This window comes from Euwallacea fornicatus, chromosome 32 (genome assembly GCF_040115645.1).
Source record: "Euwallacea fornicatus isolate EFF26 chromosome 32, ASM4011564v1, whole genome shotgun sequence".
Taxonomy (NCBI): Eukaryota; Metazoa; Arthropoda; class Insecta; order Coleoptera; family Curculionidae; genus Euwallacea; species Euwallacea fornicatus.
Genome location: NC_089572.1, coordinates 1894177 through 1919213, shown reverse-complemented (window position 1 = coordinate 1919213; position 25037 = coordinate 1894177). Strand labels below are relative to the sequence as shown.

The 25037-nt window shown below is 39.7% G+C and overlaps 3 protein-coding genes and 1 long non-coding RNA gene across 5 annotated transcripts; 2 read left to right on the top strand and 2 right to left on the bottom strand.

Annotated features, from left to right (window-relative positions):
* On the top strand, nucleotides 1-15601 carry LOC136348310 (hatching enzyme 1.2-like). Of its 2 annotated transcripts, none has more exons than XM_066299063.1 (5): nucleotides 1-176; nucleotides 12954-13109; nucleotides 13163-13309; nucleotides 15070-15249; nucleotides 15300-15601. In XM_066299063.1, the coding sequence occupies exons 2-5, from the start codon at nucleotides 12956-12958 to the stop codon at nucleotides 15572-15574; spliced, it is 756 nt and encodes a 251-aa protein (XP_066155160.1). In that variant the 5' UTR covers nucleotides 1-176; nucleotides 12954-12955; the 3' UTR covers nucleotides 15575-15601. The 2 variants fall into 2 exon arrangements, with proteins under 2 accessions (XP_066155160.1, XP_066155159.1); XM_066299062.1 differs by lacking the exon at nucleotides 1-176 and adding an exon at nucleotides 12331-12859 and having other exon boundaries at nucleotides 12915-13109.
* On the bottom strand, nucleotides 14961-17445 carry LOC136348305 (RNA-binding region-containing protein 3-like). The gene is made up of 2 exons (XM_066299050.1): nucleotides 16456-17445; nucleotides 14961-16375 (listed from the first exon to the last, which is right to left on the bottom strand). Exons 1-2 carry the CDS (start codon nucleotides 17251-17253, stop codon nucleotides 15599-15601), a joined length of 1575 nt encoding a protein of 524 aa, XP_066155147.1. The 5' UTR covers nucleotides 17254-17445; the 3' UTR covers nucleotides 14961-15598.
* A 172-nt stretch (nucleotides 17446-17617) lies between these two features.
* On the top strand, nucleotides 17618-21037 carry Xpd (general transcription and DNA repair factor IIH helicase subunit Xpd). The gene is made up of 12 exons (XM_066299035.1): nucleotides 17618-17761; nucleotides 17818-17917; nucleotides 17971-18459; nucleotides 18515-18735; nucleotides 18791-19003; nucleotides 19119-19397; nucleotides 19461-19632; nucleotides 19686-19784; nucleotides 19836-20015; nucleotides 20096-20272; nucleotides 20331-20540; nucleotides 20830-21037. The coding sequence occupies exons 1-12, from the start codon at nucleotides 17757-17759 to the stop codon at nucleotides 20971-20973; spliced, it is 2289 nt and encodes a 762-aa protein (XP_066155132.1). The 5' UTR covers nucleotides 17618-17756; the 3' UTR covers nucleotides 20974-21037.
* Nucleotides 21038-21397: 360 nt separating this feature from the next.
* LOC136348331 (uncharacterized) lies at nucleotides 21398-24018 on the bottom strand. The gene is made up of 3 exons (XR_010733636.1): nucleotides 23995-24018; nucleotides 22047-23941; nucleotides 21398-21864 (listed from the first exon to the last, which is right to left on the bottom strand). It is a non-coding gene; the product is annotated as an uncharacterized lncRNA (long non-coding RNA).
* Between the last annotated feature and the right edge of the window lie 1019 nt (nucleotides 24019-25037).

Here is a 25037-nt window from a genome sequence, read left to right as displayed (position 1 = left end):
TCTTTCCGAGAGTATCGCGAGCGGGATCTCTTCCCCAGGGGGCCGCTGACGCCCCCTAAGGGACTCTTGAGCGCCCCGGATTAAGTGTTCCCTAAGATTTTTTTCTCCCCTCGATAGGTTATTTCTATTGATTTTAAGTGAGGAGAAGTGATATGGCAATTATTGTGAGAAGATAGGTAAGTTTTTGATTTTTCAGTTTGCAGACTGCCGTGGTTCGCGCTTAGGGGGTGGAACGATGTCGCGAACAAGCCTTCAGGTGAAGATGGCGGAGCTCACAACTGACTCCCCGTGAGTGACTTTTTAAACGTTTTAATCGAATTACATGGCCAAACTTAAACGAACTTAACATAATACTAACCAAGCTTGCCCGAATTACAAAAAGGGTAAAAAAACCACTGGAAGTCAATCACATGACTGAAACTGCGTCGATTTCGACTCGATTTGCGGTCGATTTGCACCAAATTAATCACGGCATGTAATAACAATTGTAATAACAGCAATATTTATAATTATACCGGTAACAAGCTCAATAATTAGTATTTCGTTTAATTATCATGGAGAAAGCGCTGTTGATGTCCGGTTAAGCTTAACCGCGACCGGTGCAACAGGACCTGTAATCGTGTAATATCGCACTAATTGATTTTACATCTTCCGGCTCTGGCTAAAATGTAATCAATTATGATTACGAAAACAGGACCTGGTAGCGTTTCGGCGCTCTGCATTAACCCGTATCGAATGAAAATAAACACTCGGCGAGGACCACACAGGAACTGTTTATTGAATATTTTGTGCAAGTCAAATTGATCGCAATTATTGAAAGGACGCATGCGCCGCATTGTTTAAAAGACTTGCAGGCGCGCATTCGCCATTTTGACCAAATTTGATTTTGGGAAACAGTTCAATTGGTAAATATTTATGATCAAATGGGGAGCTTTCATGCTGGGCTCGCTTAAGGTCCAGGTAGCGCTAAGCAAACAAGATTTCTAGGAATTTCTGAGGAATCCGACGCTCCAAAAAAATGGAAAACTGGTCAGGAAATTAGTTTTTTTTGCGGGTTTCGGTGAGAGACGCATCGACCTGAAAAAGCGCTTTTAGAGATCGTTTTTAATTAGTTTTTTTAAGAAAGAGTTTTGGACAGGGTTCATGTTCGTAGTTTTCGTAGAGGCACACATATACCGTTTCGTCAAAATCCTAACTTTCATAGTTCGTTGTTCCGAGTTGGAGGAAATGTCTGGGTGTCTGGGCTCAGGAGAATAAGTTGCATTTCGCTCGTTGCTATTGTGTAGTTTCTTAGAATCGAAGCATAATTTTAGCAGAGTGTAGAAGAACGTGCCTTAAAAGCGAAAACATTCCGCGGTAAAGTTTTGAGTCAATAACACGCGGAAACCCGAAATGGCACAATGCGACCGCTTTTATTGGTTATTCATAAGTGTGCACGAATAAACAGTACAATCACAGAGGCAAACAATTTTCATGCTTAATCTTTACTTCGAAGTCCGTTGCTGATAGCCACACACTAATTATCGCACGTTTATTTGAAATTTTAGTCTGATTCTGAAAACGGCAGTTTAGCTTCAACTGAAGGGGGAAAAAGCTGCCTTCATCGTTTCAACTAAAGGTCCGCACTCGGAGCTTTCGCTTGCGTATTCGCAGAAGTCCAGACTTAAAACTGAAAATCTAATGAAAAGTCACTAATTTCAGGGATTGCTGCATCCAAATGAAGAGAGGTTCGAGTAGAAGAGCGAATTCGCTCAATTCTATACCCGAAATTTTTACTTGAAAACTTGAAATTTTCCGCGAAAACTTGAACATTTCAGTGCGTCAAAACGGGGGCGGAACTTAGCATTTCTGCAAACTAACTAAAGTTCAATCCAGAAAAAAGGTCCGCCCAACTACATAGCTGAAATTTTGATGTGGAAAAGACTTAAAATTTTCACGGGATTTCATCGAGGATTGCAAAACTGGGAAATCCTTGATGTAATTTGTTCCTGGAACTCACTGGATTTATAGATGTTTATCAATACTTAAGTTCGTGCTTGGAATTTTCACAGGTATATTTTAAATTAAGAAAAATCGTCCCGGAATTTGTTACCTCTGGGGCTAGGTCGAGTTTACCGGTAGCTGATGCGAAGGAGGATCTCAAAGAAAGAATTAAGACATTCAAGTCCGTATTAGAAATTTTGGTGCGAACATTTACGCATACACGAGAGCGATGGAATTTTACGAAATATTCGTTTTCCCTTCTAAAAACGAAGTATCGTCCCCCGCAAAATGGTCTAAATCGACCTGTATCGCTCTGTAAGCTATGTACGTGCGAAGCATCATTTAACTTTAAAAGTAGTTTTAGATCATTTGCATATAACAAATAATTACTAAACTGAAAACAACTGCACATGTAATTAATACAGTTGTTAAATTAAAACGGAGCCAAAGACGTTTTATAGCAATGAGCCGTGAACGCCATAACTCTCAAGTTTCGAGACCAGAACCTCTTCGTCGCCTTTGTCGAAAGCCTTTGAGAAATCTCTATCCAGGGGTCGATCCCGAACACACGCTGCGAATTTTGAGGGGATACTCCTCGGGCTAAAAAATCGAAAGAAAGTTCTGTACGTCCGCAATCGATTAATTTTGAAAACGTTGAAGCTTTAGAAAAGAAGATTTTTTCTATATAAACTAAAGTCCTTAGGACGGTATAAATAAAACTTTCGCCGTTGAAAAACAGTGTTACGGCGCTTTAGATGTATCAGAGCCTGCTCAGGAATTTTAGGGGCGTGGCCACGAGACTGGTCTGCCGGAATTGTGCACAAAATTAGCAACGCCCAGTAGATTCTTACAATTTTGCGTTTGACCTTTCAGGAGATTGTGTTTTCAAAATTTTGGGAAGCAACTTTCGTCACATTTGGGCCTGCAAAAGTGCGCTTATTCGCACAGAAGTACCTGTATATTATGCAATTTTTTAACCTTTGCCTTTATTAAGGTTAAATAAGCCATAGAAATGTTCGTACTTAGTCATCTCTCTTAGCTTTGCAACCAGACGAGAATTGATAAGTGCACGTTCTCGATGTATTTCAAATGAAGGTTTCCTGATCACCTCCCTTGGGCCCACCCGTGCATCGACGAACGTCGCGACCTTCCATCGGGGAGGACAATTAACTGGCGCACTATAGCTATCTTTGTCGGTTAACGTTGGCCAAGTTTTCCAAATATTGGAAAAATAATTTTCAACGGCGTTTCGAACGGATACTTCGCCGATAATTGGCCATATGGATAATGGCAAATGGAATGTCCCACAACCCTACTTTACGTGTTAAACAACAGGTGAGACTTGCATACATTAAAAGTTAAAAACGTTAATGTCTTTGGTTTGGGTCAGAAATAAACTGTGAATTCTTGCACGTTCGAGCATTAACTCTCGGGTTAATTATTCGGTAGTGTTGGGCGTGCACTCTCGACGAGTTGATGAAATATTTATTGCTGGATAATGCATAAAAATGTTCACGTGGGCGACCTACAGCCAGGCACTATTATTAGCCAATGAGGAATATTTCAGTTTTGTTGTAATTTTTGCAGGCGTTATTTGCACCTAACCATTCCCTCTATTACCTTATAAATAACTTGTTGAGCGACAAAGATAAAATAATCTCTTTTACAGCTCAATTTTAGATCGGCTTAGCTGCCCTCGAGTTCGACAATTTTCCAACCGCTGAACTTCCATTAGTCAACGCCCTACAACCTTATCTAAACACACCAAAGTATGTACCGACGGATTTGCGTTGAATTTGAACAAGCATTAACAACGATATTATAAATATTGATTACCACATAAATTCCTCGTTTGCGGGCTCACACCTCGCACATTTAAACAATGGTGTTGCCGAGCGAGCACTGAGCGAATGCACATGCTACCATAAAATACGAATTTTTTTCAAATTTTAAATATACCCCAGCGAATTTTACATTTTAAGCAAAACATCCAGGATTTTATTATTAATTTGTTGTGAGCCTTTTTGGCCAAGTGCCACGAAGAACTTCGGCACGAACACACTTCACTGCTTGCTCAATGGGACGCAATTACATAGCAACAGTTTAATCACGGAAAGCTTTTGCGTTTAATCGAGTAAAACAGCTTGAATTGATGGCATATTGGAGCCATGGGGCGTTCAAGGGGTTGTCCAACAGTGGGCAGTCCAGTTACACAGGGTCCTGCAATAGCGCCTCGGACTTCCCTAGCTGCCATACGAAGAAAGTTAACAATTGTTTTCTTCCGCGGGATTACGTAGCACGTAAAGGGACATTTCCAGAATTTCCTTTCTACTCGACTGCGACAAGTGTGACGATACCCGAATTCGTTATTTTAAAATGGAAACCCCCAATTTCTTTGCTACTTTCAGATTTATCGTAGAATTTTAAGGTTGGTTTATGTGAGGTGTCCCACCCGTAAGATTTACCGTTTCCGAGTTATCTGGAAACAACTTGACAGCTGCAAGGTTCCACGGAAACCGGAATTGTGCGCCATCCGCTGTAAATTTCGCAATCAGTCTTCTGGGGCTCGAAGAGCGTTTTAATTTACAAAAAAGTCCTCCGCAACCGATAAACTAGGCCCTCGAAGTTGCAGCACTTCAACCCTCGGTAACTTGCTTACTTCGAATGGAATGCCGCAATTTTCTAGTCCGATCGTGTTCAGAATGCAAAAATCTTCAACTTTTGTCAATAATGCCCTATCCCTAGACCCAGCCATTTCTGAGAAATCCGGAAATTCTCTCTTTTTAACTTCTAAATGTTTTAATAGTCATGAAAAATGGCAAAATGACATTTTTCGTCAAAAAATTGTATTTAACGTCAAAAAATTACATTTAATGTCAAAAAATTACATTTAATGTCAAAAAATTACATTCGATGTCAAAAAATTACATTTAATTTACAAAAAATAAAATTTAATGTCAAAAAGTGACATTTTACGTCGAAATGACATTTTCCACGACTTCAAACGTCTTTTCTAGCTGACGAAGTACGCTTTTCAGAATCTACAGTTTACGGTCATCACGGATATAAGACAGTAGGGGTTTTCAGATTTTTATTTTCATTTGCTCTCAAAAGCCGCAGCTATTTTAATTCAAAATAACGAATTCATCAAAGGAAGAGTTGATTATATGATTTTTGTCTTGGGAGAAAGTGAAAAAAAAACTTTATTTGGGCAGTAGAACCCATGCTGCTCAGGTACCTGATAGAGGCCATCCAGAAGCCATGAGCTTCAGTAGATTACTTGAGCTACTTCGGCAATCGCAAATGTGAATTGTGAAAAGCAGGCAAGAAGAAAAACTGTCTGAAGGGAGACGATATGACTATCAAAATGTTTTGAAGCCAAAAAGGGGCGATTTTCGGGGGCTCGGAGATGGGTCAGTTCGGGGATAGGGTGGTACGAAGGAAAGTTAAAGATTTTTGAATTTTAAACAGGGTGCCGTCAAGAAAATTGGAGCATTGCAGTTGAAATAAGCAAATATTGAGGTTTGAAATGATGCAACTTAGGAAGCTTAGTTTTTTTCAAACGACTTTTTTTTATATATTAAAACACGTCGGAACGTTGTTCATTGGGTGCTCTTTGAGCCTCAGAAGATTGATTCCGAAGTTCACCGCGGTTGGCGCGCAATACCGATTTTCGTGGAACGTTGCAGCAGTACAATTTTTGACATTTTGTCCAATAACTTGGGAACGGTAAATTTGAAAGATAGGACACTTCATATAAAATGACCATAAAATTCAACGAGAAACCCAAAAATAATAAGAAAATCGGGAGATTCCATTTAAAATAACGAAGTTGCATGCCGGCACACTTTTTGGCGTAACCCTGTACATAAAAAAAAAATAATTTCAGGAAATGCGCCTTTATGTGCTGTGTAATCCTGCAGAAGAAAACAATTTTTAACCATATCGGTATAAAAGCTAGGAAAGTCTGACGCACTATTCGTGTGATACCATGTATTATGTAGTTGATCACGGCTTATCTTGAAAGCTCTCTTGTAGCTGCAAAAGTGCTTGCTTATGTTAAAGTGACTGGGAAAATTCTTGCATTGTTACATTGATATTCCTATTATTTCTCGTTATCGTAGAGGTGTGAAGCAAAGCAAAGTCGTCCAGTTTTTACAGAGGTAGGTTTGCAGTCATTTCCCAGAAACAGGCTCGTTTCCATATACGTACTTCCGGCGAAACACGAAACTAGGTGTTTCCATGCAGTATAACATTTCACTTAACCCTCTAAATAGAGCTATTAAATTCCCTGAACTGTATGGAAGAACTCCAGAAATGCTCGACGAATATGCGCGAAGAATACTTTTTTGCCTAAAATCAAAGAAGTTTGGTTGTGCACTAAAGAAACCCTCAAAAATCTGAGAGTTCCTCAAAATTCAAGTGATTGATATACAGGGTCGGAAACAGCATCTTCGAATTTACAGGGTGTCCCAAATAGCCGGCGCTCCTTAGTAGCTCATTTCGTGGTGGCAGTATTCACCTTTGTGTCCGAATCAGCCTTCTATACGTTGCGCTTCCTAACAGAACTGTGGAGTTTCTCTTGGGAGTCTTTGAATGATCCAGTTCAGCCATGCAACCAACTGACTCGTTACAAGACGACAAACTCAATCTCCCAGTAAGTGGCCCAGCTGCAACTCTCAGAGGCCTCTCGAGGAAGAGGAAATCGGAGGAGATACGAGTCAAGCCTGGTGGTCCGACATTGGAAGAAAGATTCGTCCTCTTTAGGACTCCGAGGAACTTAACGGAAATACGAAGACTCTCTTGGAAGTTATGTGAAAGTACGATTTAATTATGAATTGAATTTGCCGACTCCCAGTGTCCTAGCGGGCGGTCCCGTTGCAACTTTTAGAAGTCGAAAAACGGAACTGGTGGGGAAGTGACGAGGCAGATTGTAAAAAATTTTGAAAAATCATATTTGTTTATTGAGAAATGCTGGGCAAAGCCCCGTGTGGGCGGAAATATTAATTTAAGAGAATCGAAGTCCATGGTAACTGCCCCCACCGGACTTGGAGAGTCTTTCTAAGTTTTTCTTAGGAGCCTCAATTTTCCGCTCCTCCAGCCTCTAACTCAGAGTTGGATCCGAGACGTCCGGCGCAGGTCTCGCCAGCCCGATTACTTACTTAAACCACAAGATACCCGAAGCGAAACACTCTCAGCCGCTGCTCTATCGCAATCCATTGGCGCAACATTATGGTATTTTTGGAATGTTTACATTTTTCAAGAACATTTTGATAAAAATAGGAAAGCGGTATTAGATTCGGCCGACAACGCCCCTAACTGTGATTTAAAATTTCCTTCGAGCTTTAATTTTTGTGGAAAGTAGAAATCGAGACAGAATGAATTTAACCGCACTCAAGCCGCTGCTATTTACAGGGCTCTGGTCTACCTAGAATGATAACAATGTATTCACATTATTTTGACATGGAAACTAACTCAAAGTTGTAGCTGTACAAAGCACCATTTATCAGCCGCCCATAACTATTAAATAAACAACACAAGGAAACATGGTTTCGTTTGCCAGATGCGTTGACATGCATGCAGTATAACACCCCGTACATCAAATGCTACAACAATGAGAATAGAAAGTAATAGTGGATGATGCAAATTAAAAAACAAACACCTACTTGACACGTTGACCTTTTCTCTGGCAAAAAATGTGTTTTTGGTGTGTCACTCCAGCTGCCGTTAGCAGCAAATCCCACGAAAGTTTCTAGTTTCCCGATTAAATCTTCTAAAAATACCATTGAATGGTAAAAATACACCGTTATTTATATTTTTATTTTTCTCTACTTAGGAGCCCATAACAGAGCTCTAAATCACGTTTCGAACCGGATTAAGGTTTATTTCCGAGTTTCAGTCGGTAGAGTTGAAGAACTGAAGGAGGACCTTGTGAACGTGTCTTTTTCCGCTTTGCTGCCGGTGCCATTCGAAATCCGCCAGCAGAGCGAAAGAGGCTAGTACACGAGGGTTGACCCGACGATCCATCAAGAATCCCTGGATGATCCGTCAAAAATGGCCGAATCAGTAAGCCGAGAAAAGACAACTAGTAAACAACAGGCTATTTTTTCCCCTGCCAATTATCGACACCATCTGGACATTACTCACGACATGTTGATAATTAATTCCCGGCCGATCGGACAGGCTCGTCTATAACTCATCCCGGGAATATCAAAAGTGAGCCTCCGACTCTATAAGATATTACATAAATACGTCGAAATTATATCTCTGGATCTAAATTTATGCTTCCAGATCTTTACAGATTGAAACTTTTGATTAAACGGCCCTGGACCGCGTCCAAGAACGCTTTGGTTACACGCATGGCCGAGATTGCCTATTTATTTTGAATATGATCCGAGGAAACTTACGTTTGTTTGGTTGATCCTCTTTGACATGGCGTTTAAACATCCGATGTTATGTGCGTAGGAAGTAGACCTTTTCCTGCTGGTTAACACCAGGGAGGAGGCTTTAGAGATGTCCGCTGCAGCCCAATCCAGGTTATCGTGCGTTAGAAGAGGGACCGAACAACTCAATTTTATTTTTCAGTTTTTAAGGCATTTTTTTTGCTGATTATTTTCAAAAATCATTGGCTCTCGACCAAAGCACATTTTTATCACTTTAAAATTTTTTCGGTTACATTTCCGTTCCTACGCAAACGTCGAAGCCGGCCCACTCTGCAAGAGGCGATCTTGAGCCACAGAGGGATTAACTTTTGACACAGTGCCAGTCACATTACTCTCCACTGAAATTCGTCTTCAATACATTTTCCACAAATCCTCGAGTTTAATAGCTAAAACGTCCACTGGCAATTTCCTCGAGCTTCTGGGAGAAATTTGTCGATGTTCGCATAGAAAAATTATTTTGCAGGGAAATATCATACATTTTTATCGAATTCTGTTGCAAATTGAGTGCAAACTGTCTTCGAATGAGCCTGGATCATGTTTGGTTTTCGTTGTTTACAGCCACAAAGTACAATTACAATTTATATTAAATTCTGGAAGTGCTGGCCATTCCGGCGGAGACGCGTCCTGACACGTCCCCTCACGTTTTTAAAGACCGCAACCAGCGTGGCATTAGCTGCTGGAGCGAAGCTGCTCGCAATTCCTCCAAAGCATGCAAACGATTTTTGCACCCTTCTTTAAGTAGCAAAACAAAAAAAAGTCTAGGGGCGTCAAATCCGGAGATCCTGCGGGCCATGCGCTTTTACCGACAACTATATCCATAAAATTGGCTTAGAAATGTTTCAGACTAGAAGTGTGAGCAAAAACGATCGGTACGCATCTGATTAACGGCTGTTGTTTGACAACGGACGAAAGGAGCTTTGATAACCCTTCAACGATAGGTCCACTATTTCGATGAAGCCGACGCTCAATCATTGTTGCTCGCATTGCGCTATGTGTGTAAAGCCTGCAGGCTGGAAGTAAAGGAAAAGCGCTTTTATTCTGGGCATCCCCTGGGGGGCTGTAAGTTGGGCAGGGAAATGGAGCGAAAACAGTATCAAGATGACACGTGTATCTCAGAAATTGAAAGAGATATTACAAGCTCGGATAAAAAAAACTTGCTATGTGTATTTTTTCTGTAAGTTAATGTAATATAATGCCTAATAAATAAAGGTAACAGTAAACAGATGATTTCAATATAATACAGAATAATTATTGTTGATTTATGCACGAAATTGTTCTCATTATTTGTTATTTCCGGGTCTTATTATTTAATTTATATATTTTCGCATCCGGCACCATCGAATGATGACGAAAAGTCAGTTCTTGGGGCACTTTCATTTCGAATGAAAAGTTAGAGAACGCCACCACGAAGAGGGAAATTCGCCTGCTCCAATGAACTCAATCCGAGCATTTCCTTTTCCGAAATTCATTTTTACTCGTTATCTCGGAAACGACTTGAGTTTCGGTAATAATTTGCAAATCGCTGTGTATCACTAACTGAAACAACGGCCGGCAGACTCTAATTATAGCTGAATTACACGTAGTCAGGTAGGTCTCGTCAATCATTGATTACGCTTTTTACGGGGACTAGCTTCGAAAAATAGATTTATACCTGCATACGAGGCCATTACATCGTAATGTATGTAACGACGTGATGGAGTTATTAAGCAATTATTATTGATCATTATAGGTGTCCATGTACGGGCCCCCATTAAGGCAGAACGACTTCGAATGGTTCCAATAGGAATTTTCTCCTTGACTGCAGGAGGTATGGAAGTTGTCAGACGCCGGGATATAATGGATAAATCCACTTAGCTGAGCAGGGGGAGGCATTTCCTTCGTTTTTTTTTTTTGCAACAACTCTGCAGTCTCAGGGCTACATAAAATCTCACTCCACGCTATTGCTTTCCCATGTAATTCCGTTAATCTTCAGAAGCTCACTTTTCAGCGTCCAAAGTTCGAACAAGCTGCAGTCATAATTCCTGTGAGCACCAAATTATAGGCTGTGGTAGCCTTCAATGGTGACCATCAATAAGGTGGGTTGCGTAATCGCCGGTATGCAATTACAAGGTCCTGCATTGCGTATATCCATCTAGCTGCAATGTCCAGTTTTCGAAGGCTTAAAAGCAAATTTATTCGCGTTAAATAAATTAAAACATCACCCACATAGAGGCCTGCTCTACCTGGATGTGGAATCTAAATATACCGCATAATTTATAGATTCAGTGCGTTAACATCGTCGCCCACGTGGCAGGTATTAACAATATTCAGGCGAATAGGCCTTGTGGTCAAGGAGTTAACTCGAGAAGCTTTTTCTTTCAAGTAGGATTTGCGGCATCATTAATGGTCAAGTACTCGTATAATTTTAGATGGAAATCAAGGAAATTGACCGGATAGCGTTTGCATTAAAGCAGTGGCGCGGCATGTTTTTTTACGGGAGTGAGAAATCGTTCGGAGGTGGAGCTAGCAGGTGCACATCAACGCAATGACGTGGCATTTTCCACCGAGCGCGTAGAATTTTTAATGAGCGGAGAAGTGCTCTTTTGGGATTTTATGAAATAGCTTTCTGATTTCAAAGTATTAAAAGCAGTGGCGGTACATGTCCTTAAGAGCTCTAGGCCCCGGATCGCCGCCTATTTACAACATTAGAGATTCTACGACACTCTTCTTCGAAGTCTGCGCTTCTGTACGTCCTTCCTTCGACATTCAAAATTGCGTCCAGTCCCTCCCTGCGTCTGCTATGCATATAATATAATTTTATCAGTCGATATTCAACAAATCATTGGCGTATCACGTGAATTTAAGATTCGGCAATTTTCCACATTTATTTTTTTATTGCTTTTTTCACAACTTATTTTCATTCGCTGAAAATTGTGGCTTGTCCGTCCCTGCCGGCACTGCATTAAAATGCATTTTTTTTTTACTTCAAAGAGCTCTTTCGACGCTCAACATACAGCGTGTTTCAAAACTATGAGATCAAACTTCTAGGAATATTTCAATGGGACAATAGAAGACGTCCGAGTGTAAGAACCCGTGTCCGCAAATTCCTGCCTAAGGCGCCACGGACTTATGATGGTTTAAGACAGTTTTGTGCTAAAATGTTTTTATCGGGTTTTAGCACGTTTCCTTTTTATTTATTTGTACAAGATAATACCATGGTATTTGTTCAAAATGTCGTCGTTAAACTTCATTGCACTTGGTTAAATCGCGTACATGGTGTCTGCGGGCTTGGCTAAAAATTTGATATTCGTTTTGGACGACTTTAGATGTCGCAGTAATTCTTGTAATTAGATATTTCCTGTGTTTCGACTGGCGTTTCATAAACCAGAGATTTTCTATGTCCCCATAGTACGAAGTCTAAAGGTGTCGGATCGGGCGAGCAAGGGGGCCACGAAACTGGACCTCCTTTGCCGAGTCGATGCTGTCCAAACTGACAATTCAAATACTGACGGGCTTGAACAAAATAGAGTGCAAGCGCCCCAATACGCTACAGCCACGTTTGCTGTCAAACGTTTAATGGCGAGTCTCAAAGCACCATAAGGCCCCGGGGCCTTAGGGAGACGTTTGCGGACACAAGTTCTTGTGCTCAGATGCCTGCTGATATCGCACTGAACAATTCCTAGAAGTTTGATGCCGTAGGCCCGAAACACTCCGTGGAGTGCGTACATGCACATAACGTACGTGCGTGATCTAAGCATTATAGCGTTTTGATCGTTCGATATTTCTGCCGCGACTGTGTACTCTTTTACATAAGTGAAATTTCTATTCAAAACGAGCAAACACAAGAAGCAAATAAAGCTAAAAATGTGTCGACCTTTTTATCGATGTTTACGTTGCACGAAGAGACCCTATGAAATCCTTGAAGTCTCGCAAATTGCTCTGCGGACTTATGGAATGAGATCAAAGCAACTTTAAGTACTTACAAATCGACGACATTTCCCTGTTACTGAAAATATCTCCAGTGCACAAAATTAGCAGCATGCATAAATTTTGAGAAAGTCCATTGGTACCATTTTAAAGTGTCACACATCGAGGGGCGCAGACGATCCACACCAAGGCAATATCTCTTCAAAGCTCAAATCGCTCCGCGACGAGCTTCAGTTAAGCGCCGTTTTGAAAATTCCGCGATAATATGTTTTAGGGGACCGCAGGCCACTTCTAGAGAAGTCGAAACTGCAATGGGAGCACCGGAGGCCCCTTGGGGCTGCCCGTCCGCGGCTTAATGAATCACATACTAACGAAGAAGCTCACTTAACAGTCGCGCAAAAGAATGTCACCTTTGCAGAACTGCCTGATGACCTACTGCCTCATAAGCTCCCTTGCCTCAATAGGGTCCCCAAGGTATGTCATGCCCTTTGTCCCTGAGGTGGTCCATCCCCCGCTACCAGACGACTGTAAGTAGGTACCAACCCCACGAAAAACCACCAACCTGAGCGTAAATTAATGCAGTTAAGGTGCTTAACCTAACCTCCGACATCACTGATATAGAGATGGACCCGGAGATGACTCCTGGGCTTTTCCAGGGAGATATGGCGCTGAACAACGACCTTTACAACTATTGGAGGGTGGGGATTAAGTGGGACGCCTTCCCAGAGAAGCTGTGGCCCAAAGGGGTGGTACCGTACACCATCAGTCCCCTTTACGGTAAGGACTCGCGGTTTTGCACTTGAGGTTTTGTTGCTGAAATGGCGTTTTAGAGCCTTCGGACCACGTGACGATTCTCCAAGCCATCAGGATCATAAACTTCATGACCTGCGTGCGCTTCGTGCCGTGGGATGGCAAGGGCAAGGACTACCTGCTGATATGGCCCATTAAGTACCCGAAAGGCTGTTGGTCCTTTGTCGGTGAGTGATTTCATAGTGAAATAGTGATTACTGCCCCGCAAACAACTTTGACACAAATTCCAACGAAGTCGTTTAACTTCAGCTTTGGATTATTAAGGATTTTTATACTTCCAACTCGTCGGAATCGATTTTACGAGCATAAACAGGAAAATGCTGCTGTGAAATGGTTATTATTATAACTCGTTTTAATATGGCTCGCGAGGATGTTTTTATTTGACGATACGATGTTGTGAAAACAGCAATTGGTTTGTTTTCATGTCAGGAAGGCGAACTTTCCCAATGTAAAAACAATGAAATGCATAATAATTTTGTCAGACTATAAATTATTCCTCAAATAATTATCGACTGTTATTTCAGGCTTATTTTCGCTGCTCGCCTGTGCAATGAGAATCGTAAAAACTTTGAGCTTGTCTGAATCATCGTGTGTTCTACGTTTGCTCGAATTTTTTTTTAAATCAATTTTTCTCTTTTTTGAAAATCTACGAACTTTCAAAGTACACATTTCCACTCGCGATAGCTCCCTGGCGCACTTTTATCTAAGATAACTTAGTATTCTCTAAGTATGGTGTAAACTTCACTGACGTAATTCGATCATTCTCGTAACTCTGAATTTGCAAAAGTATTAATGCGGGCGCGTTGCGACGCGTATCTTTCAACTTAAAAACGCGTAGTATTCTCTACACGTATGTTTTTCATTTACGTAACTTCCACGCTTCAGAACCTTGTAATTTACAGAAACCTTCACGCCGGTGCCTCACGTTTATGACGTTGTTTTGTTTTTTTATCTACAAGAGCGTAGTACATCCTCTACGCGTAAATGTTTCGTTGAAGCAATTTCCCCTTTTTGAAGCCTCCGAATGCGCGCGTGCCTGTTTTCGATACGTCACTGATGCATTTTCATCCAACTGGCCGTAGTACTTTCTACGTTTATTGCGAATTTCACTGACACAATTTTACTAGTTTGATATTCTTTTTATAGAGGGAAATCTCTTTTCCTTACGGACGCTGCACTGCTGATTTGTTAGATATTTCATTCATCTCGTGTCTAGCTCAGGAAATGTACTTGATTTGAATTAATGCTATTTCCCACTGAAAAAAAAAACTACCAGGTTCTGAACTCCATATAAAAGGAAAAAACATTAAAATCATAATGATGATTTTTTATCTAAGACACCTGTAATCAACTACCTGCCACCAGTGGCGGCTTTTCCATAGGGTTAATTGGTCACTGACCTTCCCCACTACCTGCCAGAAATAATTAAAAAAAATTATTGTGCATGTTTTAATTCATGGGTAAAATCAAAGAAAAATAATGATTCATACATATTTAATAATTCCCGTTAAATTACTTCTCTTATAAACCAATTCATTTGTTGCATTGAGCGTGCAGTGCAGTATCAGTTTGCGGCCAACAAAGCCCTAAGGCCTTTTAGAGGTACATCGTGAGTTTTCGCACGACGGCACATCCTTCTTCGAGACCGGAATTAACCGGAATCTCTGTCAACACCCGTTTCGTCGACGATTGTACGCCACTTGGGTTTTTTTAATAGTAATTTTCTATTTTCATGTTTATTTTTAGATTTAGTGGTCTATTGCGTCTGAAGTTTATTGGCTTGGCGCAATACCCACATACATACTTTTTTGCTGTTGCTTAAACGACTCAGTCACCATGACCACGATCCACCACTGCGTACTATATCCTCAAGTACCGCCAACTACGCGTTGTAGCTAAGAAAACTAAATATATATTTCAACTCCAGGTAGATTTGGAGGCTCCCAAATAGTGAGCCTCCAAGCCCCCAACAGTGCAGGCCCCAATTGCCTAGGCTCCGAAGGCAGAGCCATTCATGAACTGATGCACGCATTGGGAGTGTTCCACGAACAATCGAGATGGGATAGAGATAAGTTTGTAAAGATACACGAGGACAATATCATACCACGTGAGCATTTTTCTAAAGTTTCATCCGTGAATCATTAATATTTTCCACAGAATTCAAATCCAATTTTGACAAGCAAAGCCTGGAAAACACCACCTACAGCTTCGAATACGATTATGACTCCATAATGCATTACGGCAAGACTTTCTTCAGCAAAAGCAAAGGAAAGCCTACAATAACCCCTAAAATGGGACATAACAAAAAAATCGGACAGCGCAAAGCCATGTCTAAAGGTGACTGTTTAAAGCTCAATGATTTGTACGGGTGCCTGGACCAACCAAAGATGAAGCGGAAATATTACAACATTTGCAATTTTATGGGAATTTAAACATATATTAATAAATTGTTTGAGTTACTTTTTTTTTCCTGCTTTACCAAATGCTACCACCAAAGGTTTATCCTTCAAAATGAACCCATTAGTCTCGTTCACCGCCTTCTGCGCCTGTTCAACACTGTCTAAAGTAACAAACGCCTGGCCTTTCATGCGGCCCTCTTGCATCAACCTAATGTTAAACTCGCTTGGTTTTTTCAGTCGTCCCTCCTCCCTGTATCGATTGTAAATATATTCTAAGTCCTGTTCTACCACTGTCTTTGCACAATTTTTAATATACAACTTATTGGTGGGTTCTCCAGAAGAGTAGTTTTTGAATACTGGCATCACTGTGAGGTCGGTGACTTGGTTGGCACGCAGTTCCTCTAGAGATATACATGGAAATTCCTCTTCTGGGGAAGTAGGGCCTAGTGGTACTTGAGAAGAGGTCTCTGTAAGCTCCCTGGAAGGTTCAAGGTGTGGTGGTGTTTTTATTTCTTCTTGTAAAAGTTGAGGGGATTTCTCTACTCCACTTCGTAAAGGAGGTATTGGACTAGGAGTAATATGCTCAGGATTAATTATTGGGACAGCTTCAGGAGCTGAGGTTTCCAAAGATGAGATTGACACGTCAATTACAGGTTCTTCTTTAGCATCTTGGTTGAACTCTACTCTCTCAAGCTCCACAATACTTCTTTGTGAAGCATGCTCAACTTCTTTGTCAATAATATTAGAGGGAGGAAGTATGGTATCATGGGATTCTGTTGTTGAATCCTGTGAAGTAACTTTAAGCTCAATCTTCTTGAGGGTCTGGACTTCTACCTGAAATTAGAATTAGCTATTAATTGTAGTTTTCTTACTTAGTATTTCTGATTTGATGACTTTGCTGTTCATCCCCTTACTTTTTCAAAAACACTTTCCAATCTCTCAGCTGCAGCTTTACTTCTTGACCCAGCATTATCTCTCACAGTTGCACTAGTGCTCCCAAGGTTTGCTCCTACACCCTGTTTGATAAATTTTGGTCTCTTCAAAACTTTTTTCTGCACCATCCTCTTTTGAGGAATAACATCTCTCTGCCTATTCCCTTCTCCCTCACTCTCAATTTCAGATTCAGACTCAGATTCAGCTTTCCTTTTCTTAGCTACTGGGACCTGTGGGGGTATGGTGCGTACTGGTGGATCTGGCATGGCAAATGGAGGTGGTAAATTCATTTTATTCATAAGGTGCAGAACTTGCATGTAAAAACGTGGAACTGTAGCCAAGGCATGTGCAATATTGTTGATTGTGGCTCTGTTTGCTTTGGGATAGTTGTATTTGAGGTGTGAAGGGGGCGGTTGGTAAAAACCCACAGAGTCATTGAAGCCGTTTATGCTCTTAATGAAGTTGCTGAAAAACTTCTTGTCTGATCCGTCAGTTTTGCCTTCAACACGCTGTGACACCAATTGTCCTTGCAGAATATCAGTCTCTGCATACTCAACACAGAGCCTGCAGTTAAGTATGTTAATTTGGTGCAGCCTGAGCATTACATTCTTAGCAACTTCCTCATTTTCGAATTTTGCATACACAATAGATTTGGCTTTTACTTTAGAAGTGATTACTTTCACTTTATGAGCCCCGAAATGCCGGATGAAATCTTCTTTTTGGGTATCGGACAGCTCTTTCGGCAAGTGCTTGATACGAAGTGTGTCTTTACATACCATTGTGGAGTCTCAAAAGAGCTTTTCAGCCTCAAAATGGAGTTTTAATGTTGGTTTATATTTTAAACTGATTGAGGTTAGGATTTCTGTTTACATTTTAAATAACAACCGCGTCACGACTTAGTGACGAAAATAGAAACAAGGCAACACCGCAGAATGAATGCAGTTTCATATTGTATGTGTTTTTGATTAGAAAACTTAGAAACGATTTAAGTTTTTGCTGCTCCAAAATCTGTAGGTTAATTCACCTTAACCCTTCGAAGTTTAGGGTTTAATGTGATGATTGTTTTCTTGAAATAAAATTTTTAAAAATGGTTTATGTAATAATAAATATCTATAACAGCAATTTTTGGTCGACAAATTACAACAACCTGGCAGCTACGCAAAAGCTAACCTTACCTAATCTGCTTTTTCAAAATTTGTGTTTTTAGAAATTTTTTCCTATCTTTAATTTTTGTAATTTTAATGTTTTGCCTGGATTTTAAAACAAATTTTAAACCACAAACATGAGGTAAACAAATCTAGCTATAACTCTTAAGCATTGCCACTCTTGAAATTTTTTTCCAGGCTGAGCGTGGATGGTTTGATTGTGTACTTCCCTTACGAGTATATCTACCCTGAACAATATGCTTATATGTGTGAACTCAAGAAGGCACTTGATGCTAAGGTACTTTTTTAGTAATCTCATAAATCAGGCTTCAACTGACTCTTTATGTTTAGGGTCATTGTCTGCTGGAAATGCCTTCAGGCACAGGCAAAACAACCACCCTTCTTTCTCTAGTTGTAGCTTACATGGTGGAGCATCCTCACGATGTTCGCAAGCTAATTTACTGTTCCCGCACAGTGCCTGAAATAGAGAAAGTGATGGAAGAGCTTGATAAGTTGCTGAAGTATTATGAAAAGCAAGAAGGCCAATATCCAAGCCTTGTAGGTTTGGTGTTGAGCTCCCGTAAAAATATGTGTATACACCCTCAGGTGAGTACTGAACGGGAGGGTAAAATAGTTGATGGGAAGTGCCACAGCTTAACTGCATCTTATGTGAGGGAGCGTCATAATATTGATGACACAACTCCAGTGTGCCAGTACTATGAAGGCTTTGCCCTTGATGGTAAAGAGAGCAATTTGCCCTATGGAGTCTATGGGCTGGATGAAATTAAACAGTATGGCAGAGACCGGAACTGGTGTCCATATTTTTTATCCAGATTTGCAGTAAGAATCTTAGTTTGTTCCCACCCCTATTGCATACTGTTAACATTCAATACAGATAATGCATGCCAACATAGTAGTATACAGTTACCACTACCTGTTGGATCCAAAAATAGCTGATGTGGTCTCAAAAGAACTAGCCCGTGAATCTGTCATTATCTTTGATGAGGCTCATAACATTGACAATGTTTGTATTGATTCTATGAGTGTTAAAATTCATCGACGCACCATAGAGCGAGCCACAGCAAATATTGGAACACTTGAGAAACACGTCTCTGAGTATGAATTTGAGCAGAAATATAAAAAAAGTGGAAGTAATGGTTTTTCTTGACAGAATGCGGGATGAAGATCATCGGCGGCTGCAAGAGGAGTATCAGAGGCTTGTCGATGGTCTTCGAGATGCCAGTGTTGCTAGAGACACTGATTTAATACTAGCCAATCCAGTGCTGCCTGATGAAATACTGCAAGAAGTGGTTCCAGGAAATATAAGGAATGCTGAGCATTTCATAAGTTTTTTGAAGCGATTTGTGGAATATTTGAAAACCAGGTGAATGTTTTTATGGTTTAAAGCACAATGTAAAATATTAATGGGTGTAAACTATAATTTTAATAGCCATTATAACAGCAACTCTAACATTATTTGAGAACTTTTTTAAAAATAGATTGAGGGTACAACACGTAGTACAAGAATCACCAGTGGGCTTCCTCAAAGACGTGCAACAAAAAGTATGCATTGAACGCAAACCTCTACGATTCTGCGCAGAACGTTTGGCCTCATTGCTGCGTACCCTTGAAATCACTGATATGACAGAATTCAGCCCCATTACACTCATCACTCACTTGGCCACCTTAGTGTCGACATACACGAAGGGATTCACTATTATTGTAGAACCCTTTGACGATAAAACACCCACTGTTTCTAATCCTATATTACATTTTAGGTATGACCAAATGCCTCAGTTTTACTACTATAAACAACCCTGATATATATATTTTTATTTCAGTTGTCTAGATTCGTCCATAGCAATTAAACCAGTTTTCGATCGTTTTCAGACAGTAGTTATAACTTCGGGAACTTTGTCCCCTTTAGACATGTATCCGAAAATCTTGAATTTTTATCCAGTGGTGATGGCCTCTTTTACTATGACTTTGGCCAGGCCGTGTCTTTTGCCTATGGTGAGATACTCACAATTTTAATTTAAAAAAATATTTTTAAAAACTCGCATCAGATAGTGTCGAAAGGCAACGATCAAGTGGCAATTTCCTCGAAATTTGAGACAAGGGAGGACAACGCAGTGATAAGGAATTATGGGCAGCTCCTAGTGGAGGTAAATGTGGGGTAATTTTAAAGTTTTCTGCTGTATTGACGTGGATTTTAGGTGGCTGCAAATGTACCTGATGGAGTAGTTTGCTTTTTCACCTCATATTTGTATATGGAGTCGGTGGTTGCTGCCTGGTATGATCAGGGAGTAATCGATAGTTTACAAAGGTATAAGTTGCTGTTCATTGAGACTCAGGATTCAGCTGAGACTAGTCTCGCGCTGATGTATTATATTAAGGCAAGTTATTTTTCATATGAAATATTTTTCTCATACATATTTCTCGTTACGAAATTATACCATTATTTATAAACATGCAGGCATGCGAATCCGGCCGGGGAGCAGTGCTCCTGTCTGTTGCTCGCGGGAAAGTCTCCGAAGGAGTAGATTTCGATCACCATTTAGGCCGTGCTGTCCTCATGTTCGGCATCCCCTATGTCTACACTCAATCCAGGATACTAAAGGCGCGTCTTGACTATCTGAGGGATCAATTCCAGGTGCGTATCTTTTCTATATTTTTACCTATAATATCATCCAACTCTACGTTTGATACAGATAAGGGAGAACGATTTCTTGACTTTTGATGCAATGAGACATGCCGCCCAATGCGTGGGCCGTGCCATTCGAGGCAAAACTGACTATGGTATAATGATATTCGCGGACAAACGTTTTGCTAGGATTGATAAACGTTCGAAGCTGCCTAAGTGGATTCAGGAACATTTAAAAGACAGTTTATGCAATCTTTCCACTGAGGAAGCGGTGCAGGTGGGTTGATTATCATTATTACGTTTTTTACAATTTAATAAAAATATTGTGATATGGTTTAAAAAAAAGGGAAAATGTTGTCATATTTGTTAAGTTTAATCAAAATTACCATAATTTCGCAGATGCACGATAATGTCATGATCAATGATGTCCTTATCATTATCGGTGTTCGTAATAAACGAAGGTTGGATTTAGCAAAACCAACCTTGAGACGTGATTTAACAACGCAACCTTAAAGAAATATTCAGGTGCTCGCACAATTTTTTGACATCCTGTGTAATGGTTACAGATTGCCAAGAGGTGGTTGAGGCAGATGGCGCAACCGTTCACGCGGGAGGACCAGTTGGGAGTCTCGTTGCTGACTTTGGAACAGCTGCAGACCATGGAGCAGAAAAAGTTAGAAGAGCAAACTCACGAGGAAATGGAAATTTGAACCATTGCACTGCAGGGTAGAATTTAGGTGTTCTATTAGTGTAAATAAAAGTTTCCGCATTTTTTCTAATTTTTTACTTATAAGATTGTTTTATTTTTGCTTTAATCCTGTCTCCACTGTATTCTTTATATAAGCTGTCCCAACTTTCTCTGTGAAGTCGCCAGATGTGATATTTTCCAAAAATGGAGGTAAACATTTACAAGCTATATATTAAATTGTCCAATAGATACTTAATATAATAACATTGCATCTTATAAGACGAAATCCCAGTTTGTGTCTTCAAATAACAATAAACAGTAAATAAGAGCCTTTTTTCTTACTGTTTATCATAATTTTTTTATCTAATTTTCATGTCAGGGTTTAGCCTTTAGTAACCATCTTTTGATAACATTCATTACTTCGTAGTCTGATACACTGGCTACGAGTGTATTAAGTTATAGAGATAATAAGAATAATTTACAGCGTTGAACATCTTTATAAATATAAATATATGCAGCATGTTGATTCTTATGTCCTACGAAAGCACTTCATTGGATAAGGTACTGCCTCAATGGAATGCACCACGTATCAAGCATATTTTTACAGATTCAGAAATTCACGGTGATATTCTCGATAGAAATTTTGATTAATGTCTACAGATTTTTTTTAAATTTCGACCCTCACAAAGTATCTCTTGAAAGTAATGAAGCATTTCTCTTTCCGTGTTGTGCTATGCCATAACGTTCACTTACCTATAATAACTTAAGTTAATAAAAGCCCCTTAAAAGGTCGCTTTCCTTGGGCACCATTCCAACTGAAAAATTGGCCTATATAATTGGAAAATGTTCTGTACATTATTCGTTTCGGAATAATAGAAGCATTGTTACCGCCAACACGGCTCAATTCTGAGACCTGCAAAACAGGAAAAGTGCGTTCAATCAAGCGAAATTTTGTAGAATATGTGTGAATGTGATGTTAAGAATTACGTTCCTTTCAAATATATTTGGAGGTGTTATGGTCATACCCATAAGGCCAATGCAATCTTCTCAGTCAATGTGTAGCCATAATAAAAATGAAATATAATATATGCTTACCAGTAAAGAAAGATATTTGAAGTCTCCCTTCTGAAACAGCTCAACTTGTCCCAGTTGAGCATTTGATGCCAAAGCAAGGAAAGTCAGAATTTCTATTTTTGGGCTCATCATTTTTCTTCATTTTTACCATCATTACTTATTGATTTTTTAATCACTTTTACTCCACCACACAATGTTGATACTTAACTTTAATTATGTTTAATTTTGGTAAGACTTCCTGTTGAAACTCTGAAAAAGAACATAACATGAATACGTTTACGTGTATAGCGACGTGTGATTTTGGAGAATATTTCCCTCGTGAATTAAGCAAATATATTGTCGTATTGAAGAGCTGATGGCTCTAGTCGAACCCATTACGTAGATATTAAAATAATCAGATACTCGATTGGCCATCCAAATTCAAATCACTTTAATTATCTTGTATCAGTATACTTACAAGGTTTTCCAAATATAAATTTTCTTACTGCTAAAAATTTATTACACGCCACTGTGTAATGGATGAGTCGAGAACCGTAAGTGCTGTATTAAGTTCCTACATTCCTTCGGTTTTCGAAAAAATTTACAGGCGTAGGAATAGAAATTTAAGATTAGGAAGCAGTGGCGTAGGAAATAAAGGAAAAGAAAAAACTTTTTAATTGAAAATCTATGATGCGTCTCTGTACAGTTGATAATTTGACAGTTTGCATGTATATATTAAGCTCATATAGTTTAATACATATATATCAATATTATAGTCAGATTCATTGCACCTGCAAGGTTTTCTCCCAAATATTGTAAATTTTGTCGCTGCCCAAAAAATTCATGATATGCCACTGTGAAGCAGATAGTTTGAAGATTCTCTAGCTTTTCTTTCATGTTCGTAAAAAATCGAAGATACAGGAAGCGACTTTTGCAGACAAACCGATTGAAACTACCTATAGAATCATATTTTAAAAGTGGTATTAGTTTTAGTTTCCTTGTGTAGCTATGAAAATTCATAGACGCAGGAGGGAAAATTTAAACGCAACTCTTGTCTTAAATCGCTTGATACATCACTGTGTGTAATAGATAATTTAATAATCCGAATACCCCAACAAAGTTCATATTTTACATCTATTTCCCAAAAATTCAGAGACACAGAGAGAGAGAAATGTAAAGATACTTAATCTTAATAATATCCACAATATTTCTTTGGACGATTTTCAGTGAAACCCTCAAAAATTTATTACTAGGAACAGATGCACAATAAATTTAAAGTCCATAGGAATCTGATGTGGCACTTAAATTTTATATTTAGAACTTTTGAGAGTTGCTGGGGGCATCAGTGGGGATTATAATGTGATTATTATCAAAATACGCCTTCTTTTTGAAATTTTAGAAAATGGAAGCGAATTACCATAAATTTCGCTCTCACCTCACATTTTAAGAAAATACTATCGACCTGTTCATTGTTAACAATTCCCCTCCTAATTAGGCAATTTTTTGCTTAATTTGCTGGTGCTATTAGTGACCGAAATTTGAGAACATTTAAAATATATCGTGTCCGGATACCCAGATCCAGATAGTCCAGAGAACGGCATCTTTGCATATATACGTTGCTTTTGATATGAACATAAAGATAGTAAGACGCAGTGCTGGCGAGCTCTGATATTTTCTTGTGAAACGCACAAACCACGAGACGAACAAGAACAACAGATCCACAACATCCAGGAAAAAACACATGGAATTTCATTAAGGTAATATGTTCACATTATGTATATTTGAACAATGCGTTCTTAAGTTAGTTTTTCTGGTAAACTTTTTGCAACACAGTGGACAGGGCACCTTTTCCTTGCCGCAATCTTTGCTGAGGTGAGATTTCATGGCGCTGGATGTCCGATAAGTCTTCGAGCAGTTGTCGCAGTGGTAAATTGGACCTAAAAATTCAAATGCCGTAGATCGTTCTCATTTGAAGGCACGAAAATCATACTTAAAATCGCCTCCAGGAAAGCGACAATTCAACTAAATTTAACGATCTAAATCAGGGATTTGCGCCAATGGATTTCTAAGAAAACAGTGGCCAAAATAACACGTATGACGCAAAAACAGTCACGCACAGGAGCGCCACTGAGCGTGACAAAAGTCACTCCGAAGGCAGATTTGTGTAGTGCGAAATTTTGAAAAATTGCTGCAACCTAAATAGACCTACGCCAATGACAATCAAGCTGCGACCTAAATTTGGCGTAAAAACTTTTCAATTTATTTGATTAAGATACAGTCATACGTGGAAACCACACCGAGTAGTCACGGGAATCACTCTGGAACCAGAGTTCAGCATGGATAAACTTCGAAACATCTTCTCGGCCTAAACAAACGTCCTACGCCAGTGAATTGCAGGGGAGTAATCGTCTAAATCTGGATGGAGGAATTTTAAAAAATGTTAAAAACTCGAGTTTAAATAGTGAAATTTCAACTTGATTGATTAACGATCATTGCTGTAGGTTAGTGGCAAGACACCAGATATAAAATTGGCACCGACAAAGCGAAAATTCGTCAAATTCTAAGAATATAAATACGCAATTTGCGTCAATGAAGCTGTGTGTAAATTGTTACATAAACGACATGTGCAAATTACGAAATTGATTGATTGATTGAGAAGCAGAGACGCGGCGGAGCCGCGCCGAGGGTCACGGAAATCTCCACGAAAACATACATCTGCTTTGGAGAAAATTTGTAATAGCAAAAATTGATTTTGTACGCCAATGAATTTTGGGGTGAGCAGTCGGCTGGATCTGGCGTATAAGTTTTCGACTTAACTGATTAAGAGGGCAGTGCCGTAGAAGAAGTTTTGTCTGGGTTCGAAGCTAAGTAGCGGGTGGTTATTGTATCATCACTTGAATTCTGCATCTTCTTTTCCAATTTTTTCAGTGTTCTAGTCAGTTATAGCGTTACGCTTTCAAGAGCTCGTTCCGGGAAATCCGGACACAGTGGGCAGAAGATGCGGCCGCCTATCCAAAAAGCCACTTGTCTTAA

What these genes read in the sequence shown, in the direction of transcription:
- LOC136348310 (XM_066299062.1), top strand. Translation starts at nt 12,736, where the DNA reads ATGTCACCTTTGCAGAACTGCCTGATGACCTACTGCCTCATAAGCTCC. An exon ending in AGGCTGTTGGTCCTTTGTCG is followed by an intron (nt 13,310 to 15,069) that starts GTGAGTGATTTC and finishes TTTCAACTCCAG; the next exon opens with GTAGATTTGGAGGCTCCCAA. An exon ending in CGAGGACAATATCATACCAC is followed by an intron (nt 15,250 to 15,299) that starts GTGAGCATTTTT and finishes TATTTTCCACAG; the next exon opens with AATTCAAATCCAATTTTGAC.
- LOC136348305 (XM_066299050.1), bottom strand. Translation starts at nt 17,253, where the DNA reads ATGGTATGTAAAGACACACTTCGTATCAAGCACTTGCCGAAAGAGCTG. An exon ending in TGGAAAGTGTTTTTGAAAAA is followed by an intron (nt 16,376 to 16,455) that starts GTAAGGGGATGA and finishes TTCTAATTTCAG; the next exon opens with GTAGAAGTCCAGACCCTCAA.
- Xpd (XM_066299035.1), top strand. An exon ending in ATGGGCAGCTCCTAGTGGAG is followed by an intron (nt 19,785 to 19,835) that starts GTAAATGTGGGG and finishes CGTGGATTTTAG; the next exon opens with GTGGCTGCAAATGTACCTGA. An exon ending in CCACTGAGGAAGCGGTGCAG is followed by an intron (nt 20,541 to 20,829) that starts GTGGGTTGATTA and finishes TAATGGTTACAG; the next exon opens with ATTGCCAAGAGGTGGTTGAG.